This window comes from Eucalyptus grandis, chromosome 5 (assembly GCF_016545825.1).
Source record: "Eucalyptus grandis isolate ANBG69807.140 chromosome 5, ASM1654582v1, whole genome shotgun sequence".
Lineage (NCBI taxonomy): Eukaryota > Viridiplantae > Streptophyta > Magnoliopsida > Myrtales > Myrtaceae > Eucalyptus > Eucalyptus grandis.
This window is the reverse complement of record NC_052616.1, coordinates 6,871,882-6,893,875: the sequence shown is the minus strand read 5'-3', so window position 1 is coordinate 6,893,875 and position 21,994 is coordinate 6,871,882. Positions and strand designations below refer to the sequence as shown.

At 40.4% G+C, this 21,994-nt stretch overlaps 2 protein-coding genes across 2 annotated transcripts; both read right to left on the bottom strand.

Annotated features, from left to right (window-relative positions):
* Positions 1-2,718: 2,718 nt before the first annotated feature.
* Positions 2,719-4,415, bottom strand: LOC104443754 (transcription factor bHLH120). Its single transcript, XM_010057274.2, has 3 exons — positions 3,948-4,415; positions 3,259-3,621; positions 2,719-3,075 (listed from the first exon to the last, which is right to left on the bottom strand). Exons 1-3 carry the CDS (start codon positions 4,350-4,352, stop codon positions 2,986-2,988), a joined length of 858 nt encoding a protein of 285 aa, XP_010055576.2. The 5' UTR covers positions 4,353-4,415; the 3' UTR covers positions 2,719-2,985.
* A 14,199-nt stretch (positions 4,416-18,614) lies between these two features.
* Positions 18,615-21,030, bottom strand: LOC104445991 (subtilisin-like protease). The gene has a single exon (XM_010059909.2). It carries the CDS (start codon positions 21,028-21,030, stop codon positions 18,739-18,741), a length of 2,292 nt encoding a protein of 763 aa, XP_010058211.2. The 3' UTR covers positions 18,615-18,738.
* Between the last annotated feature and the right edge of the window lie 964 nt (positions 21,031-21,994).

The following is a 21,994-nucleotide window of genomic DNA, read 5'->3' as shown; positions in this document are numbered from 1 at the left end:
CCAACAAAATATCCACAATTTTCCTTTGATTGTTGAAAAAATGATCCCTCAACTTGCTGAGATAGTTCTCTAGGAATAGAGGCTAGAAAAACCTGTGTTAGGTTTGCATTAGCTTCAAGGCCATATAAGAGTTTGAACATTTTCCAATAATGCTTATCAATATGCCTTTTCTAGAAAGATCAACATTTTCTTTCAAAAAACTATATTCTTTTGAGCTCATGGTTAGTAGGTTTACCAATGAAAAAATGATAAATGATAGTAATAGCTAGGTTGAATCTGCTGAAAGAAGAAATTGTGCTTGATTTTGTTTTGTAACCAATTGCCATCAATGTTTGAGACTATAAGTGAACCTCGTGACAAATCCAAAGAGGACGTCATACTTGCCGTGATTTATGAGAGCTTGGGTATTTAGTTAAGTATGAAATCTGGCCATTTGGAATAAAGAATGTCATCAACAATAAAAAAAAATTGTTTGGAGGAGGAAGTTAGATTTTGGGATGAATTATTTGGTTGGATGACCTTTGATTCAAAAAGATTTAAATCCATCTCCTGATTGGGGGGATCAGCCATGAATATTGAAGAAGTGGCTGGTACAATAGGAAATGATTCGATAGCAGGGATCGAAAAAGAAGAGGAGGATGAAAGAGATATTGATTTTGATTCTAAATTTGAATCAATCAAAAGAATCGGTTCTGGCTGAGGCTGAATATTGTCTTTGAAAATAATATGATTTGGTTGTTTTGACGTAGAAAAATTTCAAATTTTATAATTGGTTCTTTTTTTTAATTAACTCTAGGCCTTGAGGTCACCCGCTAATCATCGCCAGCCTTAAATGATGGTATCGGGCCCTTGCCCAAATCTAGGCAAGGGCCATAATTGGCCAATGAGGGTGTCGTATCCCTTGTCTATGACTGGTGAGGTCATAGAGACCCTTGCCCAGATCTTGATTGTGGTTGGCAAGGGTTGGTTGGCAACCTTACCAACCCAAAGTTGGGAAAAAAAGAAGAAGAAAGGAAATAAATAATAATAATAATAATAAAGATTAAAAAATTAAAAATTTATCTATGTCAACGTCGACCATTATACTAGTCTTGTTATTTAGGACAATTAACGTTCATGTTAATGATTATTTTTTTTTATCAAAATTGATCAAGTGGACTATATTGGCAAATTATTAAAAAATTTAAGAATGAATTGATATAAAGGCAATAAGTTTATGATTTTTTAAAAAAAAAAAAATTTATCCCTAAGAGGGGAGAGAAAGCATATTGGTGGCGATGGTCGGAGATAGAGGGTTGACAACATCTAAGGAGTGGCAGTGCAACTGCCGCCGGAGGGGAGCAAACGAGAAGAAGACAATGAATGGGTGTCGTAGATGTGGTTAGGGTTCTGTTTTTGAATTTTTTCACGTCTATAAATTTTAGGTGTAAACGTGGATTCCATAGGTTATATCACTTTCCAAATCAAAAGTTTGATTGGACAAAATTTTTCTTCACCCATAACAACTAGAGGGAAATGTATTCCTTAAAAGAATATTTTGTCAATCACATTGTCATGCCTACATAGCATTTTCTGAATATAAGTGTAAAAAAGCTATAAAACAATGATAGGTACTATTGTTTTCTCCAAAAGTGCACTTGCTTTATGGAAATCTCAAGATTTTAAAAATATTTTTCAAAAAAATGATTAATTATATCCCTTACAAATTTATATAGATTGATAATACTTTCATCATCCATAAATTTTTATTGATATTAAAAATATTTTTATTAATTAATTTCTCTAAGCAATATAATTAACAATTTTCGAAAAATATTTTTTCAATTTTAAATTTCTCGTGAAACAAACACATCCTAAGTCCTCATTCCTTTTTTGATATCAAGGAATCATGGTGTAGCCTTTTACGTGAATAATTTAATTAGGCATAGTAATCTCTACAAATAATGAGGCGTCAGAATAAATAAACAAATCTGCCTATTTGATGGTGATTGCTTACTAATAGCACTCTCTATCAATGATAGGCAATAGGAAAGCTCTCAAAGCAATATTCTTCGAGAATAGAAATAGAGAAATTCCCTCATTTTCCTCAAGAAGATTTAGACATTAAGAATGCGACTGCATATTATATCTATATAACTGGCGATGATACAAAACTGGAAACAAACGAGTGACCATAAAAAGCAAGTGAAATCTCATTAAACAATAGTTTCTTCAATAGAATAGCGTGTCCGTAATGACACCTACTAAGTTTATATTCAGAAAATACCTACACATGTTCATTTCAGTATATAGGAATTCTATATGTCACTTGCAATTTCATTTTTCTGTGCTGAAAGGGAGAAAAACCCTAGTAATTCTAGCTATCCAAAAGCTGAAACTTTGGAATGTGGATATCTACTATGTTATCAGGTCAGACTTCAATTATTTAATTCCATTTTACATGGTTCTTTTATTGTTTTGAGAATCTTCATCTTCTTATTCTTCTGATTCATTGTGCATTTTTGTATGTTTTTATTATTATTTGCATATGAGAAGGAATATTGAAATATCACATTCTTCTTACTGCAGACTCTATATGTGTAGAGAAGACTGCTGTAGACTCAACTCTCGTAATATTGGGAATTTCACATGAGGGAGACCCTCTACAGGGAGAGTTCTATGATAGAAAATTTGCTCAATTATAAGACAAGTGAAACAGGAGAGTGCTTCATACCACAAAAAATCATGTTTCAATATAAAGCTCACCAAGCTTTATATTTTCATGATGATAAAAATAAGTGTCCAAGATATAAAGGAGACATTGATGCCATCAATTCCTAAAACAACAAGCTCTTCTTGGATGCAGAAAATGATCGATCGTATCATATGCTACAAATACATATACAAACAAAGCACAAGTTCTAAGAATTATCCCAAGTTTAAACATCTTGAACACAACTTAAATCCCAGTGACAATAGGAATGCTACCATTTTATAAAACAATGCTTAATCCCCATTGAGGCCTCTACCCTCAAACTCTAGGTTCGTTAACTTCTGTTGCAGCTCGGACAGATCGACAGTTTGCTCGCCAGTGATCTGCACATTGAACAAGGCAAGCTGATGTTTCAAGGTTGAGATGGAGAACTTCCACATAAGTCATTTGCTCATCACAGATAGTTGGAGAAAGAAAATATTCAGGGGAAAAGACAACTATATTTCAGCTGATACTTTGAGACTAACTGATATGCGTGAGATGAATCAGGAAGTCCTGGGAACTACCTCAGATTCAATGCGATGAATTAGCCTCCCGTTTACTTTAGTGGAGGTGCAGTTAATCAGGTCCAATCCATCTCCAGTCAGAACTTCAAGAACTCTCCTTAAAGGCATCCCTTGTTCTGGTTCGGTACTAATTGCTACTTCCACTCCTCTCTTGTAGGATTTGACAATCACAATGTTCTTGGGACGAGAAGAACAAGAAGAAGAAGGACATGCAAGCCGATTATTTGTGTCAGTACCATGAGAGTTGGGTGACTCTGATTTCTTGATTTCATCTCTCTTGTCACTTAATTTCTGGATCTTGCTTTGCATATCCTTTATGTACTTCACTGCTTCATAAACAATATCAGACATTGATCTCTTCCCCTGCAGTATCATCATACCATAGATTCATTCTTCCCCGTAAGATAAATACTGCAACCACTGATTAATTTTGATGGCAAAAAACTAAAGATGAGATGGAACTAATTATGCACCGTGTCGATATTAATTTGTTCAGAGTCACTCTTAAATTAGCTGCAAAATTAGTTCCAATGACAATTCGGAGGACTGACCTGTGTGCACAAGAAAACTAGAAAATCCTCCATTGCACACATAGAATTTCCCCTTACAAATCATCGAAACCAACTCATTTTCCCCCCATCAATGAACAAAATGAAAAGTCTCTTCCGGAGAAAGATTTAGATGCGAACCTTGAGATATTCGAGGGGGAGCAGCAATCTCAAAGACTGAAAATGCGCAGCCATTTCTTGCCTTCTTTGTCTCTCGGTTTCTCTGTGCGTGAACTTCTTTTCGCCTTTTGGACTAGTCTTTTCTAGGTCACGCCTGGACAAGCCAGAATTACGCCATTGCCTATAATCCGGCCGGTCAGTGAGGTCCAGGCCGTATTGACTAGATGCGATCATGGAGAGTGGAGAAGCAGATTGCGACACCTGATCTTCAGTTTCATCGGATGGGGCTGTGGATGAAGTATGATTCATCTGCTGTGCTGCTATCACCAAGAGCTCATCATCTTTATGCGAGGGCGTTGAAGAAGCAGATTGCAACACCTGATCTTCAGTCTCATCAGATGGGATTGTGGATGCATTAGGATCCATATGCTGTGCTCTCTCTCTCCCTCCCTCCCTCCCTCTCTCTCTCTCTCTCTCTCTCTCTCTCTCTCTCTCTCTCTCGCAGAGTCAGATGTGTTTAGCGTGTGTTTAGCAGTCTCTCTCTCTCGCAGAGTCACATGTGTTTAGCAGTCAATGAAATAGATAGGATTTCGGGAGCTCATTTGCACAGTGAATTGACCTAGAATGATGTCAAAATTTTTGTGTCCAAGATACTGTATATCTGGAGAAACGCATGTTAGCATTATATTCGAGTGCAAATCTCAGGTCGTTATTTTTTTTACTTTATAATTTTTGCTCCAAATCTTGCAGCTCTCTTAATATTACTTTTATTTAACGAAAAATACTTAGGGCCATTTGAAGTGTTTAATCTTTGACATGCGAAATTATACATAGTCTTTTTCATAATTGCTTAAACTTACTTTAAAATGCAGAGTTTTACATGTTTAGACTGCGAATTGTAAAATCTGCTGGAATTTTAGTTATGAAATCGCAAATTGCAACGGGACATTTCAAAACTAATTATTGAGTACAAAGTGTTAGGTAAAAGAAAGTTAGGCATGGTCACTGTTATGATCTCTACTTTTTCTACGGCTCGTACATGAAAAAAAAAAAACCGTAATTTCTTTTTTTCATTTCTTTCATCATTTTTTGCTCATTCTAAATAATGAAGAAGTTCAAAAGAATACTTTCTTGGGACTCGATAATAACAGCAAGAAGCCAGATTAATATTTGGACCCATCCATCTTCGTTCTTCTCAAGAGGAGGAGACCTATTGATCTACACTTATAGGATAGGATCTACGTATTATTTTGATTGTTCGATTTATGGGACCACTTCCCCTTTGCAGGATTGTTTATGTATGTTCCCTAGTAATTTAGTTCACATGAATAATGTGGACATGGTATATAAGAAAGGCAGTATTTATTTAGGGCTGCTTGAGATTTTCAGCTATCTGTGCTTTAACGTCATTGCGTAGTTCTTTAATGATGGTGAGGAGGTGGTCCATAATATGATATGACAAATATTAAGGACAAATCTTATCTTGATAACTCCAAGTCCGGAAGAAAAAGCCACATCGCTGTTGATCGTTATTATAATTCTTCCTCATTATCCACGGCTTATTTTTGACATTTATCTTTGCGCCTCCTTTCGTCGAATAGGGTTTGTGGGGGCTGCAAATTTTTTATATGTCTAGAATACTAAAGGTGGGTAGTTGCCTATGCTAGTTATAGCTTATAGGTCTAGAATACTATATCTTCTCTCTAGATGTGCGCGACCTGATTGGACCAGTTTAAATACGAAATCTAACACTACTGACGACTCGCATTGGAACTCGAATTTTACGAAAGAAGCCATAGGTTTTGTATGCTTTCAATATCTATATATTATTGCTTACATTGGGCACGCATTTTCAATAATCCCGCGACTTTTAATTTAGCGGAACCAACATTCAGATAAGTTGGATGTAGGTTTAAAGAGGATATTATTATGTCATTTGAGAATGTCGTGTAAAATGTTTTTGACAGCTCGTTTGGGATTTTAAAAGATTATTTCTTACTTATTTTGTCTTTATAAAAAATTCGAAACTAAAAGTGATATTTAAAACTTGGAAAATTATGATCTGCTATATTTTAAGAAAGATGCTTTTCAAACACATCTTCACGTTAAATAAAAATTATAGTGTTGTGCGTTAGATAAAAGTCATGTTGTACGATTCACAAAATATGCAAGAAATAGAACATTACGAGTAAATGTCACCTCAAGTAAATCCTTATCTATTAAATGTTTACCACATTACCTGGGTATAATATATTTTGGAAAAAATTGTTCAAAAAGTTATAAACTCATCATGCTTTTATTAATTCAATTCTAAACATTTTAATTTTGCCAATTCAGTCCCAAACATTTTCACTTCTTCCCAATTGAGTCAATTCAACTAATTTTGGCTAAAATTTGCTGACATAGACGGCCGGCCCTAACGTGGCACATTTTTAATAATATTTTAGTGATATTTTAATAAGCTTTTGAATTTTTTTATGTTTTTTTAGGGTGGGTTTGGAGTTTGGCCACAGGCAAGGGTGGTCGACCGACCCTCACTAGACATAGGTAAGGGTCGGTGACCCTCGCCGGCCACAAACAAGGGTCGGTTGACCCTCACTGACCTTGGGCAAGGGCTGCAATGCCCTCGTTGACCATAGTGGCAGCCCTTGTCGACCATAGTGGCAGCCCTCGTCGGCCAAAGTGATAGCGCGCAAGCCCTTGCCTAGAATCAGCTAGGGTCGCGAAGCCCTCGTCAACCCTCACTAGTCCTAGGTGAGGGCTCGCACGCCCTTGCCTAGAGTTGATGAGGAGCTCAACGCCCTTGCCCAAGGCTGGTAAAGGTTAGCTGGCCCTTGTGTGTGGTTGGCGAGGGTCGTCAGCCCTCCCCTATGGCCAGCACGGGTTGATCTACAACCTTAGCCTGCCCTAGCTATTAAAAAAAATCATAAAAATTTAAAATAATATTAAAAAATTGTCACGTCAGCATTGACCATCTATGTTAGTAATTTCCAACTAAAATTGACTAAATTGACTGAATTGACAAAAAGTGAAAATATTTATGAATGGATTGGTAAACTATGAAAATGTTTAGAATTGAATTAACAAAATTGAAAGGTTGAGTTTGGAAAAGATGCATGTACCCTAGCCTGCAGTTCAAAAAGTTGTTGATTATGGCTGTGGAAGTTGGCCGTCAGATTATTTGTTTAAGAGAGAAGGATAAACTTTTTAATTATGTTGTATGCTTCGACGGTCCCTTCACGTGAAAGCTAGTAGGATGAGGATAGTTAAAGAATGGTTGAAACAAGACAGACAAAAGAAGGTAAACCTATATTGAAGAGATGAAGTCAAGGTTCCATACGCTTGTTTAGAAACCCTTTCTTGAGCCAGTGGCGATGAATAACATCGGTAGTTGTTGGGAAATCGTACCTTTTCAAGCTATTGTTTCACGGCATTCACTTGCTAATCCGTGTTAAATACTTGCAAGCGATGTGCGCTTGGAAATATTAGCTTATTTTTTTGCCTGCATAGTGGGAAAAAAGAAAAAAAAACAATTGAATTTTGATTTCTCACTTTCTTAAGTGGACAATTGACTTGTTTCAAAAGTAAAAAAACTGCATAAATCTCATTACTGTTCACTGACATTTTTTAAACGGTTGTCTCATCAGTAGTCAAACTGGAGGTTTTTGTTGCATTTCTAGAGAGTTGAAAATTGTAGAGAGGAGTGCAAGCGTAATGCTCAAGTGATATGCGGCTTTTTCCGTTTGAATTCATTTCGCACCTCAAAATTCACAATTTAAGTGTGTTTCAGGGAGTTTTTCTATTTACATTATTTTACGGCATTATCTAGGCTTTTGTTTTTTTTGTTTTTGTTTTTACGAATTCTTTGCTTAAGATTGTTTTTGAGCTTTTAAGTATCACTTAGGGTTAGCAGTGTACTAAATTTGATCTTCTCCATGTATCATATAGCTTTTGGTGATACATTGCAAAATACAGAAAAAGTAGATTCTTCTCTAAAGTTGTGCCTGAGAGCATGCGTGTTTTTGCGTGTGTTTGCAAATCATCGAATCTATATTTCTGTAATGCTTTGCTGCGCCAAAAAATGGATGTCAAGATCAGTGTATGATATTGTTCTTGTTGAATGCTCTGCCGTGGTTAGAAAAGAAAACTTATGTTCCAAAATAAGATGGCATATGTTTTCACAATTTATTTTATGATTGTGTATAAAATAAATGTCAAGATCAGCGAACAATATCATTCCTGTTGAATGGTTCGATGTGATTAGAAAAGAAGTTCCAGACTAAGGCAGCAAATGTTTTCACAAATTTTTTTTTTCAAAGGATAATAACACAAACAGTCCATGAACTTTAACCCAATGCATAATTTGGTCCCTTAAATTTTTTTTTTTTTTTTGGTTCAATGGTCCATGAATTTTTTCCCAATATGCAAAATGGGTCATGATTTTTAAATTTGTTCAATACAATCCTTGAATTTTTTTGTACATGTCCAATATATTCCCTAAATTGTACAAAAATGTTCAATATGGTCATAAAAGTATTCAATGTAGTCCTTCATCAATTCAAAACTAAGGATTACATTGAACATTTTCATATAGTTCATGAACTATATCAAACACGTTCTAAAAATTGAGGGACCATATTAAATAAATTAAGAGTTGAGGGGCCAAAATTGCATATTGAGCCAAAGTTTAAGGATTGTTTATGTCATTTTACCTTCTTCTTTTTTTATGACACATAAGTAAATTTTGCAAAAAGTATCAATTGGAGTCGGTAAAATGAGGACATGAGATGTGATTAGTCTATCGACCAGCCATTGGTTATAATTATTAAGCATCAACACGACACAATTAGCGAGATTTAAGGCCTTGATAGGATCAAATAGAATAATGCTAAATGAGTACTCCAATATTAAAACTTGTCACTAATTACGGGTGAGTATTTGAATAAATGAATTATATTCAATCAACTAATATCAATTTATCGTATCATGTTTTAAATCTAAGTTTATATCTCTTCAACATTTTACTATTGCACCTACGCAATGGGATTAAAGGTCCACAATTGAGTAAGACCCAAGAGGATCCACATAATACTATATAAGGGGAGAGTCCAAATTTAGGCAGGCTGATGATTTGTGACACTAGCACGAGTTTCGTTTGTCATAAAAGAGATTATGGGGCTTACATGTTAAACAAATTGAAAATTTTATTAATTAAAATTGTAAGGACGTTGTGCTACTATTTCGATGTTGAATACAAGCAAAAGTCGAGTACAATGCGACAACGTGTGTATATATTGCATTATTCCATATAATTTTATTAAAGTCGATTACTGCCATCACATGTTTCTTGTATAAAAGAAAATGACCGATTAATTCCGCATCAAAAGATAATGACATAACTTTAAGCTTTTTGTAATGCATAACAAATTTATGAACAAGTATTTTGAACAAACTTTGGGTTGTCTTCAATAGATACTAAGTGTAACTTTTGAATGGTTAATATAGAAGATAGAAACCACTTATTCTTTGAGTGTACTCCGAAAAGTGGTGTATGGCGTAATATTCTGATACAAAATGGAGTTCTGCAGGAGGTTGGAATTTAGAGCCTCAATGGATGATGTGGGTCACCAAAGGAAAAAACTTGGAGGCAAGACTCCTCGACCTGTCTTTCTTAGCGACTATTTATTGCATCTAGATGGAACGTAATTGTAGATAGTTTCAAAACAAGTCGTTTGAGCATCATCTTCTATTGACTAGAATTCGAAAGGTTGTAAGAGTTAGGGCGTTACTCAACCAACTATGTAGGCCTTCCCAAGAAAATGTTTTATTGGCTTTTGTATGGAGGCTTCTTTCTTCCATTTTCTCACATAATTAGTCACTTTGAATTGCTAGGGGATTCCCCTAAACTTTTGCACCTCATTTGATTCATGATATTCGCACATTTACACGAAAAAAGAGAGTATTTTTAATAATATTTTCTTATGGTTTAAACTCCATTCCATCTATTTCTTTTAAACATCACCCGGAAGAATTAACGGTTAACTTAGTGGTGGTTTTCTTAAAAACTTAAACAGTTAATTAGGAAAAAGACTCAACAATGGATTTATGACGAATTAGTTAACACTCATATTGTGTGTAAGCCGTACCCTCGCTCGTGCAGGACTAGACTCGATGTAATGAAATAGGCTCAACTCTATATTGTGTAAGCAAGTTGTGAGCCATGAGGATTAATGAGTGTGAGAGGGAGTATCATGATTTGAGCCTTTGACATAGTACCATGATTGCCATTTATCCCAAAAGTTTTAACCATCAGGAATAAGTGAAAATGTACTTTTAACATATTATTCAACATTTGCATCGCCAAATTGAACGGATAATTTATTAATAAATAGCATTTCCAAATACCCTCTGAAATGGCGCCTATTCTCAAAGTTCCTCCTGGACTTGATGTTGTTCCAAAACACAGGAAAAGTACAAAAAAAAGTCGCACATACCGATTGTATTTCTATCAATTTAGTCATAAATTTTTTAATTGAACTAATTTAATCTTAAAATTTTCGCATTTCTATCAATTTATTTATACATACCTCGGCGATCGGCTGGAGGAGGGGAAGGAAAAAAATAAAAATAAAAATAAAAAAATTCAAAAAAATTAAAATATTATTAAAAATTGTCCACGTTAACACTGATCAAGCCATGTCAACCGGCTAGCATCCAGTCAGCAAAATCCAGCTAAAATTAGCTGAAAAGGATTGAATCAATACTAAATAAAAAGGTTTATGACTAAATTGGCACAAAAACAAGGTCTAAATTTAAATTGGCACAAATATAAAATGTTTAGAACTTTTTTAACATCTTTCCCCCGGAACTTAAACATGAAGTACGTAATCATATGACAAGACATTTTGCAAAAAAGGGCACTCATGGGTAAATATGTAGAAATGAATCAAACATATTTGACACAACTTTCTTGTAGAGCTTGTCAAGTGAAAAGAGTGTTGCGGCTTTTATAACATCTTTTGCGAATATCTTCAAAGTTAGAGCCAAGAAGTTGCCTCACTCATACTCAACTTTAGAACTTATAATTCCCAGACATATAAGTAGGAAAATTACCAAAAAAAGTCCTAAATTTATTACAATTTTTTCAATTTAGTTCTCTTTTTTTTTTGTCAATTCAATTCTAAACTTTTTGTAATTGTGTCAATTTAGTCTATTTAGCCAAATTTGGCCAGCCAACATTGACGTGGATGCCAACAGGAGACAGTGGATAATTTTTTAATAATATTTTATTTTTTGATTTTTGATTTTTTTCTTTTCTTTTTGATTTTTTTTTCCTCCTCTCTCCTTCCTTTTACTCCAGCAACTAGCAAGAGGGGAGGGCTAGTCACCATCACTATCACTAGGCAAATGTGAGCTCGCCCAACCACTAGCGAGGTGAGCCACCATCAAATCTGGCTAGGGCTCCCCTTGCCAATGGACGGTGAGGTCGAGCTCGCCCAAATTCGGCGAGGTAGACCTTGCCTAGCTAGTGGATCGGCAAGCTTGCATTGCCGTTGCTGGGTAAGGGTGAGCTCACCCAACCACTGGTGAGGCAAGCCTCACCTAGTCATTCGCGAGGCAAGCCTATGCCAGATTTGGCAAGGGCTCACCTCGTCAATAGCTAGGCGAGAGATGGTAAGGGCTCTCCTCACCTAGTCATTCACAAGGCGAGCCCATGCCAGATTTGGCGAGGGCTCCCCTTGTCAATGGCTAGGCAAGAGATGGTAATGGCTCTCCTCACCTAGTCATTCACGAGGCGAGAGATGGTAAGGGCTCTCCTCACTTAGTCATTCGCAAGGCGAGCCCATGCCAGATTTGGTGGGGGCTCCCCTCGTCAGTGGCTAGGCAAGCTTGCCCTCGCCTAGTGATGGCAATGAGAGCTCTTTAGTGGTTGGCAATCGGCCCTCCCCTTTGGTCGATCAATGAAGCAAAGGGAAAAAGGAGAGAGGAGGAAAACAAAAAGAAAAAGAGAGAAAAAAGAAAAAGAAAATATTAGTAAAAAAATTGTCCACCGGTGCTGGTTGGCATCCACATTGGCCAAATGTGGTCGAATGGATTAAATTGACACGATTATAAAATGTTTAGGATTGGATTAGAAAAAAAAAGGTTTAGGATTGAATTGAAAAAATTATAATAAGTTTAGGATTTTTTTGTAATTTTCCCCATGTAAGTTACATATCTTCTTAATGTAGTTACATCACAAGAAATACACTTCATTTTGACAGCAGTTGCATTAAATCGGCTCTAAAAAATCAAATTGTGTTAACATCAACTGGTGTACTCAAATATGTCTAAGCATGTCATAAATGAATTTAAAAAATAAAGTCACATGACACATTTATTATTCATGTGTAGATGAGTTGATTCATTTATAATACATACACAATGAATCTTATACTTAATACTCTTAATTAGTTGGTTGTTATTGCAACCAAATTTTCGAGTGTGAACCACTTAGAGTTTGGCTAATGAATTAATAAACCTAGATTTAACTCGGGCTCTCCCAAGCTCATACCAATTCGTGACTTAGTTTAAATTTCTTAACATGCAAATGGATTTTATCTAGGAGTCACCACTAATCAGTTTACGGTAAGTCGATTAGACACTTAAGTAAAATAACAAGAGGATTATTTTACTCCTACAAACTAGAGATTTTAAGTATGGAGACTTGGGGTGCGTTTGTTTGCGTTTCTGTTTAAAGATTGTTCCGAGGAACGAAATAGAAAAAAGTGTTTTTGTTAGGAACAATTTTTGAACAAAAAAACGCGTTTGGTAAACTTGTTTCGGAAATAAAAAATAAACAGAAACACGTTTGGTAAATTTGTATAATTTTTTTATTTCTTTTATTTTTTCTATTTTTTTCTACTTTTTCTTTTTTTTTTTTTTTTTGGCCGGTCGCCGACCTCGGCCATGGCCGGCGACCGGCCGACGAGGGCAGCCGGCCTCGCCCAGCCACGGCGAGGCTCGCCGGCCCGGCGAGGCCAAGCCTCGCCGGATCTGGCGAGCTCGCCCGGCTAAGGTGAGGCCGAGCTCGCCCGGCGGCCGGCGCGGCGCGCCGCCGGGCCACCGCCCGAGCGACGCCGACGCGCCAAGATCCCGGCGAGGTCGAGCCTCGCCGACTGCTAAGGCGAGCTCGAGCCTCGCCGGCGCTTCGGGCGAGCTCGGCCTCGCGGATCGGGCGAGATCGAGCTCGCCTAGGCCGGCGCGAGGTTGGCCTCGCCTAGATCCGGCGAGACCGAGCTCGCCCAGCGGCCGGCGAGGCTCGGCCTTGCCGAGCCACCGCCAGTCGGCGTCGCCCCGCGGTGGCTCGGCGAGGCCGGCGAGCCTCGCCGTGGCCGGGCGAGGCCGCCGGCCCTCGTCGGCCGGTCGCCGGCCATGGCCGAGGCCGGCGAAAGAAAAAAAAAGAAAAAATAAGAAGAAAAAGAAGAAGAAAATAAAATGTGTTTCTCAAATATGTTTCGAAATAAGAAACACAAATTTTGTGTTTCTTATTTCTTTCTTTTGTTCCTGGGAACAAAAGAACAAAAAGGAACGAAACGCACCCAAACGCGTTTGTTCCTTTTTGTTCCCGAACAAAAAAACAGAAAAAGTGTTTAAAAACAAAAAAGAAACATAAACAAACAGGCCCTTGGTTACACAAGACTTCTCTAATGCTCTATTTTCAAAAATGTTTTTGCAAACAGTTTGGATTAATTTTAAATCTATTTCCTTAACATATGAGGTGTTCATGCGAGTGCGCAAACCACCAATTTAACATCCAAGAAAGTAATGAATAAATTACGAGACTTACCTTCTGATAAAGCATCTGCGTTATTAGATCATAATTTTACATCATCAACCCTAGATATGATCTCTAATTAACACACAATTTCTTCTTTTTTTTCCATTTAATTAATGAGAATCATGCTTTATGCAATGCAATGTAATTAAATGACCTAATTCTAACGACAAGCAATTTCTAATTAAATGGACTTAGCAACAATTACTAAATAACATGCACTTCATGAATCTAATTCTAAATGACATGCACATGATATTTTTTTTGCGTTTTCTTAAAAAAAAAAAGGATTGAAAATAATTAATCCTAAGTCATTTTTTGTATTTTTTCATGAAATTCGAAATTAGGAAAAATGTGAAAATTGTCTAACTAGATTAAGATTCAATTAAATTTGTATTAGGAATTAGGTTAAGCCAAATCCTAATTTAAACTAAGTTATTATCTTGACTTAACAATTTCTAACCTAAGATGCAATCTATTAAAAAAAATCAATTTAAACTTAAAATGAAATATGCAAGTGTATCCTAATATGCAATGATGTGCAAAGAATGCCCTAACTCTAGGTTTTTTTCTTCTTTTTTTTTCGATAAAATTCGAAATTAAAATTGGCAAATAATTAAACATGCAATTTGACTTAATGAAACGAAAATCTAACATCCTAAATTTGTGTTTTTTGGTATTTTCATTTAAAAAATTCAGAATAAATAAAATGCTTAATCTAAATATGCAAATTACCCTAAAGCATGCGATATGCTAATATGAACCTAATCTAACTCAAGCATTTTTTTAGGATATGAGACAAGCACCAAGCCATTTAGAATCATTAAAGATACCATAATAATATCTAAATCAAACTTGATTTTCTCACTACTAAAAAAACTTTAAAAATCAAAATATCAATTTTATTCCCGCTTGATTAATTATTTAATCTAAAGCCTTATATATGGAATAAAAAATTAGAGTGCGGTTGCGAATTAGGCAAATAACCCTAATCGGGAGATAGGTCCATCGCTTATAAATGTACACGTTATATACCAATAGACGTATATTAGGCAATAAACAAATTATGCGCAAGTATTTACCTAAATTTGAAAATAATTTCCAAATCCGAGCTTAACAGGGTCACAACCGACTCGCACTCGAAACTCCGGCGATGGAAGCAATGAGAGGGCTTGGGCTACTGGTGTTGCGATCTTGCTGGAGGTGCAGCGGCTGTGGACAGAGGCGGTGGCTTCGCGAGCTGCTGTGGTGGCGTCGCTCGGAAGGGGGCAGCCGGAGTCGCTGGCGGTTCGGTGCTGCAGGGGTCACGGACGACGACCAGCGGGGGACGGGCGGCAGTGGCGGAGGCGCGTTGACCGGCTCGAAGGCGGACGCTGCAGGTCGGCAGTGGCGCAGCGAGGAGGGCTCGGCTTGCTGGCGACGCTCGCGGGTTCTGGCGTCGCTGATGGAGCTGGGGCGGAGCAACGAGGCAGCGGCGGCTTCGCGGGTCAGACAGGAGCTGCGACGTCGGGTTGCAGCGACTGGTGCTGCAGCAGGAGCGGGTGAGGGGTGGCTGAGCAGAGGCGGCGTCAGGTCGTCGCGCCTGCAGTAAGGGCGACGAAAGGCGGTGCTGGTGCGGTGACCGGCGCGAAGGGACGATGGGCGAACTGACGCGGACTGCAGGCGAGGTAGGGCGCAGCGGTGGTCGGCGGCTTCACGGCGGTGGCGACCGGCGCAGCGGAGGCCGGCAGGCGGAACGGTGAGGGCAGGCACGAAGAGGACGATGAACAGGAGCTCCTTTTTTCTTTTTCTTTTTCCTCTCTCTCTCCTCACGTCTCCCTCACCTGTCTCTCTCTCTCCCTCTCTCTGCTGCGGCTGTCAGCAGAAGGGAAAAAGCTTCTGCTCTTCTTTCTGCAGAAACTAAGGGTGTGCATGGATTTATTTCTGTGCTTTTTTTGTTCCTGGGAACAGAAACAAAAAAGTGTTTCTGTTAACACAATTTTTGAACAAAAGAACGCGTTTGGTAACGTTTGGTCCGGAAATAAAAAATGAAAAACACGTTTGGTTAAATTTTATTATTTTTTTTTTCTTTTAATTTTTTAAACATTTTTTATTATTTTTTATTTTTTCCTTTCTTTTTATTTTTCTTTTTTTTCCGGCCGGTCACCGGCCTCCGGCGGCCGGCCGACGGGGCGGCAGCCCTCGCCCAGCCACGGCGAGGCTCGCCGGCCTACGCGAGGCCGAGCCCGCCGTGGTTGGGCGAGGCTCGGCCTCGCCTTGGCCGGGCGAGCTCGGGCTCGCCCGATCCGGCGAGGCCGAGCGTCGCCGGCCCCGACGAGGCTCGGGCTCGCCGGATCCGGGCGAGCTCGAGCTCGCCCAGCCATGGCGAGGCCGAGCCTCGGCTGGATCCTGGCGAGCCCGAGCTCGCCCGGCCAAGGCGAGGCTCGGCCTCGCCGGCGCGGCCACGCCGAGCCTCGCCTTGGCTGGGCGAGCTCGGGCTCGCCCGTCCGGCGAGCCCGAGCCTCGCCATGGCCGGGCGAGCTCGAGCTCGCCAGATCCGGCGAGCCCGAGCCTCGCCGGGGCCGGCGGCGCTCGGCCTCGCCGCGCCGGCGACACCGAGCCTCGCCGGGGCCCCGGATCCGGCGAGCCCGAGCCTCGCCATGGCCGGGCGAGCTCGAGCTCGCCCGGATCCGCGAGCCCGAGCCTCGCCGGGGCCGGCGACGCCGGCCTCGCGGGGCCGGCGACGCTCGGCCTCGCCGGATCCGGGCGAGGCCGAGCCTCGACGGCCGGTCGCCGGCCATGGCCGAGGCCGGCGACCGGCCAAAGAAAAAAGAAGAAAAAAAAGAAGAAAAGAAGAAGAGAAGAAGAAGAGAGAGAAGAGACGTTTTTGTTCTTTTGTTTCTTCCAGAAGTGTTTCTTTTCTGGAGAAACAACTTTTTTGTTTCTTTTTTTTTCTGTTTCTATTTTGTTCCGAAACAAAAAAAAAAAACAAAAAAAACGCAACCAAACGCGTTTCTGTTCCTTTTTGTTCCCCTAACACTTTCCGTACAGAAGTGTGCTAAAACACTTTTGGAGTGTTTCGATGCACGCCCTAAAAACCCTTTTTGCTGTTGACTTCTCCCTAAATAGAAACGAAAATAATTTCTCCTTTGTATTCGAATTTCTTCACCTCAAAACCGAGAAAAGCCCCCCCCCCACAATTTTCTCCGTACGCGGTCCAATGTTCTTTACTTTTCATTTCCTTTTCAGCTCACGCACGAAATATTTCTTATTTTGAATCAAAGAATATGTTACTCAATATATGCCCCCATGTACAATATTCTCTTTATATTTTTCTAATATTCCACTTGAAACTTTCATTTCTGCAAAAAAAAAAAAAAAAAAATCAATAAATGAGCATTAATTCAATGATATGACCGGAGATTAACGCTCATCTATCGCCCGATCGGTTTAATGCAAATGCCAATAAAAAAAAATGCACATAAAACTAGATGTTATGCAATTTTAATAATATATTTTTTAGGAATTAAAAATTAATCCCTAATTTTTATGCAATAAATGACTAAATGGGTTGCCCGTGTCAACATTATAATGATATTTATCAACTTTACATCAGAAGGTTAATGCCAAATAATTTCATATGATGAGATACCTAGATTTTTGTACTCCTCGACAATGTCTATAAAATAAAGTTGAGATATGTTCAGCGAAGTCCTAAAACTTATCAAGAAAGTGCAATTGAATCCTAAAACCTACAAAAAGTGCAATCAAGTCCTAAAACTTATCAAGTTGATTCAATTGAGTCCTAAAATTAACACCGTCAAGAAAGTTAATAGAAATTGTTGACGTGGCATTGACGTCATATTTTAAATAAATTTTTTTTTTTCAAATGGCTTTTTAAAATTATTTTTATTCAAAATCTTTAAAAATTATATTAAAAACTAAAAAGGAAAATCTAAATTTATTTAAAAAATAAAACTTTTCAAAAAAAAAGGCACCGGTGGACTTCCGCCGTCGCCCATCGCCGGAGGGGTCGACAACGGTCACCGGCCCGGGCGGGGTGGCCGGCCCTCGCTCGGCCGAGGCCTTGCCGGCCCCAGGTGAGAGCCGGCCACCCTCGCTAGGTTGGCCGAGGACGCCCGGATCTAGGCATGCCGACCCTTGCGGGGGCCAGTGGCCATCGCCCGCCCTGGGCGAGTCTTTGCCGGCCCTCACGAGAGGTTGGCGACCGTCGCCCGCCTGCGTGAGGCCTCGTCGGCCCTCGCTCGGGGCCGGCGAGGCTCGTTGACCTCGCTCGGGGGCTGGCAAGGCTCGTCGGATCAGGGTGAGCCTCACCTAGGGCAGGCGACGGTCGGCCACCCCCGCCTGGGCCGACGATCGTCGCTTGGCCCCTCCGACGATGGGCAGCGGCGACCGGGGGTGAGAAGAGCGCTGATTTTTTTTTTTTTTAAAAACATTTTTAAAGTAAAATTTTTAACTTTTCTTTTTAGTTTTCGGTGAAAATAAGATAAAATGAATAAATCTAATCTTTTAGTTTTTAAATCTATTTTTTTAAAAATGAATAAAAAGTCATTAAAAAATCCACGTGGAAAATAAAAAAATTATTTAAAATGTCACGTCAGCATTTTTAACAGAAAATGCTAATAGTGTTAATTTAGGACTCAATTGACTTGATAAGTTTTAGAATTTGATTGAATTTTTTGTAAATTTTAGGACTCGATTGCACTTTTTTGACAAGTTTAAAGGCTTATGCTGAACATATCCCAATAAAGTTTGATTGAATTTCCCTAGCGGAACAAAAATCTAGTTTGACCCTTGCGAAGAACAGAGAAACCGCATATCAGGATCAAGATAAATACAAGGTGAAAAATGACAAAGTTCTCCAAGACAAATTCAAATGTGAAATGTTTTATTCATTATTCAAGACGGAAAAAATAGGGAGAATAGCCAAAATAAACAATCGTCACGTCAGTCCTCAAGCGGCTACCCTTTTTATCGACTTCATTTTCCCAACGATCACGCAAACCTAACAACGACTGGGGTTCGAACCGAATGCTTAGCAGAGACCCACGTGACCGCCCCCCAAGCATAGGGTGTGGCCGGCTTAGCTTTCCCACTCCTCGTAAAGTCAACCCTATAACTTGCTGTCTGGTTCGCCTTTGTGAACACCAGATCGCGTGGTTGCACGCCAATCAAGTCCAAACCCTTGATTGGGTCAATGACCGAACGGTAACGTGACTGCGCGGGTCCGACGTTCCTCACCGTCCTTGTCACGCTGACCTTCGTCGCCGAACCGTCGAAGCTCACGCTGATCGATGGATAGTTGAGCTGGTAGTCGGGTATGCTCCTTATGCTTGAGCATTTGACGTTTTCTTTAACTATGCGCTCGATTTCGGAGTCGGTGTAGTCGAGGCCACAAAGGTAAGGAATGTAATCTTGCGGTGCGGTGTCGTAAATGAGACCAGGATCGACGGCCTTTGATGGATTGACGTGTCCAGCGCCCGTGGCGAAAATGTCCGCTGGACGGAGCGTCTCGTCCACGATGGGTTGGCCCTTCAAGTTGGAGGTGGTTGCAGTGGTAATGATGGCGGACTTGACGGCCGCTGGCGACCAGTCGGGGTGCGCGCTCTTGAGCAGCGCAGCCACACCGCTGAGGTGGGGGCAGGACATGGAGGTCCCGGAGAGCACAGCGAATGCACGCTTCTTGTCCGTAGAATTGCCTAAAGGAAATGGCCAACCGGCTAGAATGTTCAAGCCCGGGCCGATGATGTCTGGTTTGAGGATGCCTGGGCTTTGCGCGTTGGGGCCGCGAGAAGAGAAGGATGTTACAGCCGGGTCGGCAGATCTCCCGTTGATGTGCGTGCCTTTGAATAGGATCGTGGCCTTCGGTGCTGACGCTGTGCTTATGTATTGCTTGATATCACTCCCAGCGGCATAACTCACATGGACGGCGGGTAGAACATGCCTATCGGCAAATGTGGTGTATCCACCATCGATACTGTTCACGAGGATCATGGCCACGCCACCTGCGTCCTGGACTTCCTGACCTTTATCGCGTCGCCCAGTTCCGTCATTGTCGCACACGACCACTTTCCCTCGGAGGCCCGAGCGGTTTCCCAGTGATCCGGTAAGGCAGTAGGCCGAGGATGGATCTCCTTTTTCTCCAGCATAAACAAGGGGAAGTGGCACCGGATCGAAGTCGCTCGGTTGGTACAAGGTCTCCCCATCGAACTCCTTCCCATTCCCGAGCCGCGCCGTTGCCTTTATGCTGCGGTCGATGCTGCTTGCTCCCACAGTGAGAATCCAGGGTGCCTCGTTTGACAACGTGCCGCTGGATGGCCCCGAATTCCCCGCGGAGCAGCTTACCAAGATGCCCTTTTGGGTGGCGGCAAACGCACCCGTTGCGATCAAGTCACTGTAGAACGGTTGGGAATTTCCACCTAAAGAGAGGGAAAGCACATCGACACCGTCTTCGGTGGCAGCGTCTAACCCAGCTAATATGTCTCCCTCACTGCACCCAAGAGAACTGCAAACCTGGTAAATTGCCAAATGCGCAAGGGGTGCTATGCCTGAGGCCGTGCCATTGGCATTACCGAGCGCATTGGCATTCCTCACAAAAGCACCAGCAGCTGTGCTGGAAGTGTGTGTGCCATGGCCCTCACTATCATATGGTGGATCGGCTTGGGCCACAGTGTTACTCGAGCTGATAAAAGATCTCGCACCGATGAGCTTGTTGTTGCAAGACGTGCCGTCGAAGTCACACCTGCCCTTCCATTTGGCGGGGGGTGGAGGCACGTTCTTGTCGCTGAAGGAAGAGTGGTCGGGGAAAACCCCCGTGTCCAGTACTCCGATGATCACGCCCTTACCGAAGTTTGAGTCCTTCCAGAGCCCGACTCCTTGGTGCAATCCCAGGAAGTCGGGGCTGTGGGTTGTGTGTAGAGAGAGCGCCTTCTCCGGACGCACGGCCAAAACACCGTCCTTCTCTCGAATGGCTTTAGCTTCCTCGGCCGTCAATTTGGCTGCAAACCCTGATAGCACATGTCGGTATGAGTGAACTATTCCTCGCTCTTGGTTAGAGCTGGCTGCTGTGGCGGGTAAAAATGACCGATAAAAAGTATCAAGATCCTCTATAGTAGCGAGATGTATGTCCGTTGGCTTTCGTACTTGGATGATATAAGCCGACAACGAGCTCCTCGTGTCAGCTCCTGCAATAGCACCATTAGCAGGGGAGATGCTTTGAATGCAAATGAGATGGAGAATGAAAATGGTCAAGGTCGTCGGAGATAATCTGCATTTCGGGTCTTCCATCTCGAATGTGCAGAAGAGGTAGAGAAATGCTTTTTGCTTCTGAGTTCCGTGTTGATAGTTGAATTGGAAGCGCATATACATAAAGGAGAAGCGAACATGGATATTTTTTTTTTATTTTTTTTATTTTGAAGGAAAGGATTCTTATTTCCTAGTTTGCTGATATATTTCCATGTAAAAATTGACTTACCTGCTATAACCCTCAAGGACGGGGTTTCTAAAATCGACCAATTCGTTAAGGGAAATAAAAATATGCAGATTTTCTGTTGGTAAGAAAAGGGGCAGAATTATAGGTTACTTTCCTAATGAGACATTATACAATCTGACCCCCTCATAATAAAGGAAGCAAACTTATTGCCTTTCGAATGGTAAGAAAAGGGGCAGAATTATAGGTTACTTTCCTAATAAGACATTATACAGTCTTACCCCCTAATAATAAAGGAAACAAACTTATTGCCTTTCGAGTGGTAAGAAAAGGGGCAGAATTATAAATTACTTCCTAACAAGACATTATACAATCTGACCCCCTAATAATTAAGGAAGCAAACTTATTGCCAACCCATTTATTACATGATTATATGCATAATACATGCTATGCAAATACTCTTTTTCTTAATATGCTTTATCCAGCGGTGATTCTTATTTTCCTCATTAGTACAATTATATCATATTATAATAAATAGTTAATTTACAAAAAAAAAAATTGTTAGACAAAATGTTTGGTTCAGGGTAATATTGAATTAACTTTCTAAATCCTAAATAACATTCTTTAGAAGACGAAAAACCAACCGAAGGCCTAAGAGTTAATGCGAAGCTCTACAAATGGTTTAATAAAATGAATTGAATGTCATGCTATAGTGTGATCAATAAAAAGTATCCTCAGTAATTAAGCACAAAACAAAAACCAGCCATCAAGCTTCCAGTGCCAATTTTGAAACAGTCATGCGATCTAATTTGCAAGCAAATG

Bases quoted from the DNA above. Each gene is read 5' to 3' on its own strand.
- LOC104443754 (XM_010057274.2), bottom strand. From the start codon at position 4,352: ATGGATCCTAATGCATCCACAATCCCATCTGATGAGACTGAAGATCAG. The intron at 3,622-3,947 runs GTTCGCATCTAA...ATGATACTGCAG, and splicing joins TCCCCCTCGAATATCTCAAG to GGGAAGAGATCAATGTCTGA. The intron at 3,076-3,258 runs GTAGTTCCCAGG...TTCAATGTGCAG, and splicing joins TTCATCGCATTGAATCTGAG to ATCACTGGCGAGCAAACTGT.
- LOC104445991 (XM_010059909.2), bottom strand. From the start codon at position 21,030: ATGGAAGACCCGAAATGCAGATTATCTCCGACGACCTTGACCATTTTC.